General features: G+C 27.6%; 3 protein-coding genes across 3 annotated transcripts; all 3 read left to right on the top strand.

Moving 5' to 3' along the window:
• Positions 1-174: 174 nt before the first annotated feature.
• Positions 175-1,963, top strand: LOC119667542 (serine protease snake-like). The gene is made up of 7 exons (XM_038076844.1): positions 175-184; positions 516-604; positions 675-787; positions 1,051-1,203; positions 1,436-1,518; positions 1,568-1,728; positions 1,799-1,963. The coding sequence occupies exons 1-7, from the start codon at positions 175-177 to the stop codon at positions 1,961-1,963; spliced, it is 774 nt and encodes a 257-aa protein (XP_037932772.1).
• Positions 1,964-2,898: 935 nt separating this feature from the next.
• On the top strand, positions 2,899-4,719 carry LOC119667870 (serine protease snake-like; the record flags this gene model as incomplete). The annotated part of the gene is given in 7 exon segments (XM_038077206.1): positions 2,899-3,168; positions 3,395-3,522; positions 3,586-3,698; positions 3,773-3,925; positions 4,153-4,235; positions 4,323-4,483; positions 4,542-4,719. Coding segments are annotated over 7 exon segments (1,073 nt in total), but the record flags the coding sequence as incomplete, so codon positions are not given.
• Positions 4,720-6,981: 2,262 nt separating this feature from the next.
• On the top strand, positions 6,982-9,381 carry LOC119667869 (serine protease snake-like). Its single transcript, XM_038077205.1, has 8 exons — positions 6,982-7,127; positions 7,197-7,472; positions 7,574-7,701; positions 7,778-7,890; positions 8,539-8,691; positions 8,761-8,843; positions 8,917-9,077; positions 9,145-9,381. The coding sequence occupies exons 1-8, from the start codon at positions 7,073-7,075 to the stop codon at positions 9,316-9,318; spliced, it is 1,143 nt and encodes a 380-aa protein (XP_037933133.1). The 5' UTR covers positions 6,982-7,072; the 3' UTR covers positions 9,319-9,381.
• Positions 9,382-11,209: the final 1,828 nt, after the last annotated feature.

The raw sequence follows: 11,209 nt of genomic DNA, 5'->3' as shown, positions 1-11,209 counted from the left end.
CATCGCTTATTATTTAAATATTAAATGGCAACTTAACCATGTTTCTATTAAGATCAAATTATCTACTAATCACTGTTGTCAATGTGTTCATTATTTTTCAATTTAATTTAATATTTAACAGTACTTCTAGCAGAATTATATTTACATTTAAACTTAAATTTAATTGTTTAACTTATGGCAATCGGTAACTTCTTGCATATAGTTATTGAATGGAACTATATATAATGCTACTAGAACAGAATGAAGTTAGACAAAACGAAATGAAACTGTAGTAATTTCCCATTTTAAATTAAGGTTTAATTGAATTATTAGATTAAATAGTCAAGAGATTTTAAAGAAATTATTGTTGCATGTTGCATGTTAACCAAGTAGGCATGTAAGCTCTCTATCAATGGATCATAAATGTAAGCTCTCTATCAATGGATCATAAATATCTTAATAAATTAATTATTCTTTTTTCTTATTTAATTATAAGGATATCAATAAACATAATTTTATTGAGTATATATTTATAGAATGTACAAAATCTGCTGAAGACAATCCGCAAGACATAAGATATTTGATATATGGTGATCCTACCGAACCTGGTGAATTTCGTTATATGGTATAAATCTTTATTTGTACAAGTATGAAATTGCTCACAGCAGATTTAGTCAAAAATATTTGTTTTTTAGGTTGCTTTGGGTTGGTCATCGATAACTGAAAGCCCAATTATCTATCGATGTGGAGGAGCTTTGATAACAAAGAGATTCGTCTTAACAGCAGCACATTGCACTGATTTTGAAGGGTGAGTCATAAATAATTTATAATAAAATACATAAATTGCATTTTTTTTAATAATTAATAATTTAATTTTTTTAAAATAATTTTAACAATCACATTTTTTTAATTAAAAATATACATACGAACGTAGCTAAGACGATTAGGGCTTGAATGGCCCTAAAAATAATGAAATTATTTGAAAACCTTCTAAAGTAAATTTCTAGCTACGGATCTTACTACATCATTTTTGCAAAATACTAGTTATATTTTATTTAAAAATATTTTCAGTGCTTCTCCTACATTTGTTCGAGTTGGAGGAAGTAACTTAACTGACACCAACGGTTCCGACATAAAAATAAAAAAAATTATAGTCCATCCCACTTTCGATTACGTATCGTCTTATAATGATATTGCGCTAATAGAATTGCAAGAAGAATCGAAGTATGTTCAAGTTAAAACTATATCTATCATTATTCTACACATATAAATAATGCACACGAAATAAACATTTTATATCTAACAAATGACGTACATAGTACTTACAAGCATGAGATACATATTTATATTGTATATTTATATACTTTATAAATAAATATATCATACTAAAATATCATACACATATCATTCATTTTAAATATAATATTTATAAATATTGAACATCAATTTTATTTAGCAAAAGTATTGTTTGTTTATGGAGTAAACCTGAAGTACCCAATATTAACGTTATTGCGATTGGATATGGGCACACTAAATTCGGTAGGTCTTTAATTTAAGAAGATAATTATGTTGCTAAGTGTTTCTTTAGGAGGAGAAGGTTCTGATCAACTTTTAAAGGCTGATTTGAATATAGTCAGTAACAAAATTTGTGGAACGCATTATACACCGGATTCTGAATATGTGCAACAAGGTATTCTAGGTACACAAATTTGTGCTGGAGATCCTGAACATTTAAGAGATACTTGCCAGGTATGTTAAATATATAATTAATAACTATTGGAAACAACATTCTAGTGAATAACTTTAATTATCTTTTTAGGGTGATTCTGGTGGACCAATAATAATAAAATATAACACACAAGATTACATTGTTGGAATCACATCGTTTGGACAGGGATGTGCTGGTCAACCACCTAGTGTATACACAAGAATATCAGCCTATATTGATTGGATAGAAAATATTGTGTGGCCTATTAGGCAATAATTAAAAAAATATAAAGTTACTTTAATTATAAAAATTTATCGCTTGCAAAATTTAATTATTATGAATCGAATTTAACTGAGGTTTAAAAAATAAATATGTTGACAATATGGTAAAACTAAAATTATAAAGAATATTTCTTTTATCCTATAAGCTTCTATTCAATAAAAATGTGTTTTTAATCACGTTTTATCCATAAAAGGAAATTTTTCCTTTTACAGAAATTCTTCAGATATATTATAACAAGTAATAATAGGATCAAAATTGTATGTCACCGATTATAATCTCATAGTTAACGTATAGAAAAGTTTGGGTGGGAAACAATTTCTTACCAATATATTATATAATACCTTTACAATGTGTTATAATTGAACTGATATACTATCCAGTTACTTTACTTTTATATACCATAATAGGTTGAATGCGGTGACAATGCAAACCTTTATATTTCTTATACTCTTATACTCACAATGTGTCTGTTTCTTTATCATGATGTGGAGTTATAATCATAAGACCCAAAAGGTTATATTTTCTTTTGAAACAATTTAAAAATAACTGACTTTTTTATTGTACATTTTTATTTACTTGGTTTTGTAAACAGTTGGCAACACTACAACTCTTTTTTATGTTGCATTAGTCAATCTCAACTTGATAAGAAGTTCCATTTAAAATCCAGTTTGTTCATATAAACTTGATATACAAAAATTCAACATACATTAAAATCAAAATCATCTAGCTTCATTACTTGACAGTTGTTGCAGAAACGAGATTCAAGATACTTCATATTCTTTGAAAAATTTAAAAACAAAAATTATGTGGAAGATTTTATGGATGGTTTTATTTTTATACATTCTAACGTGTACGTATCTTAAGTTATATATACTTATTTAAATCGAAATTTTTATACTTTATAATTGTTGACCTGAAACTAAAAATAGCGGCTTCTCCGGCTTTTATTCCTAAATCTCAAACTGGTATAATTTATCCAAAGAATGATTCTTATGATGATTGCTATTTGGATGAAGAACAACATATCAAAGGCAAATGCAAAAATCTGACTGATTGTCCTTCAGCACTATATGATAAAAGACAACCACCTAAAACTTGTTACTTCAACAAGTATGAACAGATTGTCTGCTGCGAAATAGGTTCCGGCGGGCTCAACTTTTATATACCAATAGAAACAAAGAGACGTCCTAGTGAACTGGGTGAGTTTTGTTTTCATTATAAAGTAATGTTTAAAAGTAATAACTAAAATTTAATTATTAAATATAATTTTAATAAATTCGTTGTAGCGAAGACAATATACTCGATTTCATTAACAAAAGATTATATTCATAATAACTTGTTTAATTAAATTTGATCAGCTGAAAAGTTTTCAAGAAACATATAGTTCATATAGTTATTATATATCAATATATTATATATTTTCAGAATGTGTGTTAGAACTTAATTTCTCTTCAATACCGCCATTGCAAACAAGCTCTCATCAACTAAATATAGATGATTTAATATCAGTAGTACATGGTAAACCCACCGAATTGAATGAATTTCCATACATGGTATATTAGTTTATATCAAAACCCCATTTTTGAAGAATAATAAGTTTGATATTTTTGTTTTAGGCTGCTTTGGGCTGGTCATCGAACTTTGATAGTTCAATAATTTATCGATGTGGAGGAGCTCTAATAACGAAGAGATTCGTTTTAACAGCTGCACATTGTACAGATTTTGCCGGGTAAACTTAAATTATTGGCAATGAAACTAAAAAGTTTTCAAACATACCTATTTATAACATAATACCTTTTTCAGCTCATATCCAAAATACGTTCGAATTGGAGGAATGAATCTAACCGATATCTCTGGTTCGAATATTAATATAAAAAGAATTATTGTACACCCCGCATATAAATATATAGTATATCATAATGATATTGCACTTATAGAACTTGAAGAGGAATCAAAGTAAGTTAGTTATTATTTAAATAATTTCTTTATATTTATATAAATCACTCATTATAATGTATAAAAATAATATGTACAATTAATTAATTTCCATATATATAAGTGGATGACATTATTACCTATATTTATGTTTATGACTTCAGCTTATATATTGTAATAATAATAGATATACACAATAACATAATTTTAGCATACACATGTAAGTTCAAAAATCATTCCTTTTTTAGTAAAAATATAGTTTGTTTATGGACTAAATATGAAGTACCTAATATTAACGTCATTGCCATTGGATATGGTCACACAATGTTTGGTTAGTTTTAAATTAAAATTATTTATATAATTTCTAATATTATTTTATTTTAATTTATTATTTTTTTCCTATACAAAATTAATTTAGGTGGGAAAGGTTCCGATCAACTTTTAAAAGCTAATTTAAACATAGTCAGTAATAACATTTGCAGAAGATATTATACATCAGATTCCGAATATGAACAACAAGAAATTCTGAATACTCAAATTTGTGCTGGAGATCCTGAACATTTAAGAGATACTTGCCAGGTATGTTTATTCTGAAAGTAGTTTTAGTAGGTAACAGTATATTTTATTTGTCTTATAGGGTGATTCTGGTGGACCAATAATCATGAAATATAATAATCATGATTATATTGTTGGAATTACATCCTTTGGGCAGGGATGTGCTGGTCAACCACCTAGTGTATATACAAGGATATCAGCTTACATTGATTGGATAGAAGATACAGTGTTGTCTACAACAAAATAAAGACTGTATTAATAATATTTTAACATATTTGAACCTCATATTATATGTATAAAATGAAGAGGTGTTTTTTATATAATGAAGAGAACTTTAGATACCATATAAATTATATATATAATTTATATATATAATATATATAATATATATAATTATATATATAACACATATAGAGTATATGTATATATTTCATTAGCATATTACTTTCGATCTATATTTATTAATATGAATCGGCGATGCTTTTCTCGCGTCGTTTTTAAGGTAACGAGTATATCTTAAGGAATGAATTTTTTGTGAATCTAGGCAGATAAAGTGGATTAATAGATTATGTTTATTTAAAAAATCATAATGGTTATTTTTATAAATATACATGCTATACAGTATAGTTAAAAAACATTTTGTAATTAGTAAATAATTTGTAATATATGTGTATATAAAAGTACTTATAATGTATGGAAAGCAATTAAGCATTTGCAAAAGTTAAAAATGATATCTAGATTGAAAATAAATCAGTGAAGAATGTTTGCAATTTAAATAAGTGACATATATTATGATGATTACATGTTCTGAAAGTAATTCCCCCAGCTATAAAATAAAAAATCACACATAAAATTAATTTTTTTTTAAGTTTAAACTTTAATTAACATAATTTGTAAATAAATGTGTCAACAATGTGCTAAGAATAAATTTATGGGAAATATATTTTTCTCTTAAAAATATATCTCTCTTTCCAAAAAATCTCATTTAAGTCTTGTCAATTAATCCCAAATTAGCAGATATTTTATTCAACAAGCCTTGTTATATATTTTTTAAAGATATTTTAAATAAAGTAAATTAAATGATTTTTATTTGATTATATCCTTGAAATATCTAAATTTAATACTAAATAACAAAAAAATAACAGAATTTTGTTCTCAAGAACGAATATATAATAAAATCTCATAATTATACTAGTGCATTACCGAGTAACTTATTTTAGCTATAAAATAATTAGTTGCTTAGCTATTTTTTGATAAATTCAAATGAAAATTACATACATTTATACTAATATATAATACAATCATATAAAAAATATACAATATAGTTTCCGGCGCCAGTTGGTGATGACTAGAAATTATATGAAATAAATAGGCGTAGAGGTAGGGAGGTAGCGCATGGACAATGACTTCCCTAAAGTGCGCACAAAATATAATTTAAAAAAATCATAGAGAGAGTTGCACTCACACTTAATTATCTCAGGAAATCAATTTAACAGTCTCCATTGACAGATCATTTAGCATAGAAATATAGTGAGTGAATTGGAATAACTAAGTCGCTTGTAATATAGTTTTTTTTGATTTAGTTTAGTAGGTTGAATTTGGTTGGAGTAGCAAATTTGTATATCTAAAGCTTACTTAAGCGCAAACAATTGCCTGCTGTGATACCACCTATATTATCAAAGATAGGAAAGATAGTTGTCCTTTTGAGAAGACTCAAGTCAATTAAACCTAACAAATCTATGAACGCGGCTATGTCCCTAATTTTAAACAACGACAATTCTGTTCGGTGGGTATGAACAGTCTCCCAAATATATGGCATTTTCTCCCAGACAATGATTGGCATTGACATATATGATTGATAACAGATTCCTCATCAGCAGAGCCACATTACCGACAGAAATCGTAATTCCTAGTTGGTTTCGCTTTATTTAAATTAGCCAACTAATATGGATTTTGTCGAAACAAAAGAGTTTTGCGATTTGACAAAAATCTACCTTTATCTATCTAGGTTTTAGTTGTCCATTCAAAATATTAATATTTAATTGCCAATTTAGTCGTTACAAGAGGAGTATCAATATCAAGAGGAGTACTGATATATTGATATGTTAAAGAACTTTTTTAAATTTTAATTTTATTACTAACCCATAACAATATACCAAATATCTTAATAAATATAAATTTAAAAAAAATCTACTTCGCGATCCCATAACATTTACGTAGATCCACGTTTCTGAACAGTATTTATTATATTCAAACAGATTTAAAAAAAATCAAACTATATTAATATTTAAAATACAATTTAAAAGTAACTGAAACTCAGAGCATATTTGCATTGAATTGGTTTACCTAAGTGATTTCTAAAACCGTTGGCAACACTACCTGACAATGCCTCAAAACAATCTTAAACTTGGCAATGAAAGCCGTTTGAAATCAAGTTCCCTCATCTCAACTTGTAAATATAAAAACTTAACATAAATAAATATTTAAGAGCATTGAGCATACAAAGTGAAAATTTTGTGAGATATTGTTGATTTTATAAATTCATGGCTTGACAGTAGCAATCAGTACGAGCTTAAAGATACTTCAGGCTAATTGGACGACTTATCGAAAAGAATGTGGGAATTGTTGTGGAAGATTTTTATTTTCTATATTCTTATTTGCAGAAATTGTAAGTTCTGTATATTTACTTAAATGAAATATCTTTAAGATTGTGAAACTTACTGAAAAATACCTATAGCTGCAACTTATTATGACAACTCACAAAACGGCCGCATTATTTATCCAAACAAAGAATTTTTTGATGATTGCTATATGGATGAAAAACAACAGATCAAGGGAAAATGTAAAAATCTGCGTGACTGTCCCTCAGCACTGAGTCGTTGGAAAAATGAAAATATACGTCCTAAGACTTGCTACTTCAATAAGTTCGAGCAAATCGTTTGCTGTGAATTAGCTTTCGGTGAAGAGGGCTGCTATTTATCACCGGCAATAGCCAGACGCCGCAGTGAGTTGGGTAAGCTATCACAATTAAATTATTAAATTATGGTTTTAATTAAAAAAGAATTAAAAAAAAAAATATTTAATTAAATAAATATAATTTTATATGCTTTACAGCATGTATGCCAGAGCTTAATATTACGCCAGCGCCACAGTTGCATAAACTTATTCCTGAAGGAGATAATATAGTTCGAACGACTGTGGTACATGGTGATCCAACAGAACTAAATGAATTTCCTTATATGGTAAATTAATATACAATATAAAGAATAGATTGAATTATATACACTTAAAAAACACTGATGTACTAGTGCATTTCAGGTTGCATTGGGTTGGACATCCAACTTAGATAGTTCAATAATCTACCGTTGTGGTGGTGCTCTTATATCAAAGAAATTCGTTCTAACAGCAGCACATTGCACAGATTTGGGCGGGTAAGTCATAAAACCAGTTTTAATAATTAGAGCGATAATGAAAAATTATCGTTTTAATTGCGTATACATTTATATATACATATGTACTCGTATATACTATAAGATATTGAGTATATACCATATATATTGTGTAAAAAAAACTCTTGTGAATAAAGGTTTGTGGGTTTTCACACTACGCAAAAAGTTCTCTTTAAAAAAAATTAAATTATTTAAGTTTTATCATTAAATTCAATTATTAATTTTTAAACTTTTAATAAAATTTACTATTGTAATTATATTAAATAAATTACTATTGAAAATATTAAATAAATAACAAATATATTAATATTAAAATGTGAACTCGAAACTATTCAAAGTTAATATATATGCACATTAGAACAAATTATAATTAATGATTTAAACTTTTTTTGAATAATTGAATGTAATATATAATAAATGATCATTAAATCCCTTTTTGTGTTTTAACCTATTTAATAAATCAACTTATCAAGTAACTTAAGTCTGATCTAAATGAGCTAAAAATAAAAATAATTAATAAAAATAAGTGAAATAATCTATAATATAATTATGGTATAGGAAAATATATACACAATATAATTAATGTAAATAATTAAAGATACTGCAATTATTATTTTGTTATAATTCTAGTGTAACACCAAAATACGCTCGCATTGGAGGAATCAATCTTACTGACTCCAAGAATTCGGACATAAAAATTAAAAGAATTATAGTGCATCCTTCATACGACTATATATCATCTTATAATGATATTGCATTAATAGAGCTGGAACAAGAATCAAAGTAAGTTTAATATATACATGAACACAAGACTTATAATTAATACATTTTTTAACAAATATATATTTTAAGTAATGAGGTAGTTTGCTTATGGAGTAAATATGATCTACCAAATAAAAATGTTACAGCAATTGGTTATGGACACACAAAATTCGGTGAGATTAATTATTAACTATTAATTATAGTGTATATAAATTCAATAAAAATATTTGATATTAACTTATATAGGCGGAGAAGCTTCTCAACAGCTGCTAAAGGCCAATTTGAATATAGTTCACAATAATCTTTGTAGAACACATTATATTCATGATAACGATCAACTTCAATATGGCATTATCAATACACAGATTTGTGCTGGAGATCCAGAAGAACTACGAGACACTTGTCAGGTATTTTATAAGTTGTGAGAAATTTAAATATAATAAAATATTGGCTAAATTAATGCCATTATGTTAGGGTGACTCTGGTGGTCCAGTAATCATGAAAATTGGTGAAGACATTATACATGACTTTATTGTTGGTATAACATCATTTGGACAAGGCTGTGCTGGCAAACCACCCAGCGTAAATACAAGAATATCAGCTTACATCGATTGGATAGAGAACATTGTATGGCCTCTGTCATTATAAACATATTAATATAAAATATGGGTATATGTAGATACGTAGTATTGTGGATTCTAACGAATACCAGCTATATATAGCACACTTTAAATATAAATGTTTTATATATCAAAGTTATTTATATTTTTAAAATATAAAACATAGCAACTAATTAAAGGATATAGACTGTAGAATAAATTTTACATATTTTTTGAAAAATGAATTTGTATAAATTTGGTTAAATAATATTATATAATTTGCTTTTAGTTAATTTATTAGAAAATCCTAACCGGACAGAATTTTTTATTTTTTTTTGTTTTCTTTCTTGACACAGGTTTTGATAATATTTATATATTTCTTTGTGATCACCCTTCCCCAAGTAATTATCGATTAACCTTCTTCTCTCTTTCTGGAGGATTCTATTCCAAAATCGCATGCAAAATTCTATTTAGAGGCTTGTGGAAAGTGCGATTCAGTCAGATGTTTGTTTACTTATTTGTTTACTGTATGCATTCATTACTGACAATAGGCATTCATTGGGACTTATTGTATACACCAATATTCTTAGTATCTATCACAAAAAACCGTTGATTAAAATTTGTTTTTTATATGCAATTAAGTCCATTATAAACCACTTTTCTGAGCTATATAATAAAACGGTTTCAACAAAAGTATTAAAAGCTTCACTTTCGTTTTAGAATACGAACTTGTCACGAAACGAATTTCTGGCGTCAGCAGTAGTACCACTTTTTAATGTATATCCGAGGTATTTCACTTCATCCACTTTATTGTTATTAAAAAAAACTGGTTTTCGGCATTCTATCTACGGTTAACATTCATACCAAAATTATTCATAATATATTGGCAGGAACCAAATATGGTCAAACTCCACATCGTCCCAGTAGAAAATGGATCGATCCGACGATGCGAGACGTCTTCAAGACATGGATATATACATGAAGATCGATAGATACAAATGTATGACGGTCTTCGAAGACATTTTTGAACAAATTAGTCAAAGTCTTCGAAGACATTTTGCGTACATGTCTCGAAGATCATGTCTACATAACGAACTCATTCGATTGAAAATTGTGCGCTCTTACCATTTAATTTTTTCACTCTTTTTTATTTCTTCTCTTTTTTTGCGCAGCAGAGGCGCCTGGGGAGACATGCTGCGTCAGGCCGAAACTCGGTAACGGGTTGTTATGGCTAAATAAAAAAGTAAATAACTTAACGCTTTCCGCAGATCTCTTATTAAAGAATTGAAAAGAATTGTTATTTATAAAAACCAGCTGTATTGAAAAAAATTCTGCAAGTAGCAAAAATAGTATCCAGCAAAAATGAATACTCCCGTAAAGATGTTTTTTCTTTGACACCACCGCAGATATGGGACAGAATTATACTTTTACTAAAGATGGCTTCAATATTTGCAACATTTCCCGACTAACGGACAGTCTACATGAAAGTGTACAATATAGGTTATTATAAATATAAAATATATATGTATATTAAATAAAAATTAGTTTCATTTACCTCAAAACTGTAATTCACTTCACTTCACTTATAGCTTCACTTCACTTATAAAACATCAACAATATTGCTCAACAATATTGGTGTATGATCTGCCAAGGTATGTTGATTGGCTGTTGATTTCGTTTATTGTTGATTTGCGCCAAGTAATTTGAGGCCTTCCTCTTCTTCTACTGCTTTGCGGGTTATACGTAAGAGCTTGAAAATAGACTTCACTTGTTGGCTTTCGTAAGATGTGACCAATCCAGCCAAACTTTCTCCTGCGGATATTTATATTGATATCGTTTGTATTTGTTTTGTTCCACAATTGTTGGTTTGAAATTCGGTTTGGCCAAAAGATAGGTAATATTTTCCGAAGGCACTAGTTTACAAACGAACACACTTTGTT

The sequence above is a fragment of the Teleopsis dalmanni genome, chromosome 1, assembly GCF_002237135.1.
Source record: "Teleopsis dalmanni isolate 2A chromosome 1, ASM223713v2, whole genome shotgun sequence".
Classification (NCBI taxonomy): Eukaryota; Metazoa; Arthropoda; class Insecta; order Diptera; family Diopsidae; genus Teleopsis; species Teleopsis dalmanni.
This window is presented reverse-complemented; position numbering and strand designations above follow the sequence as displayed.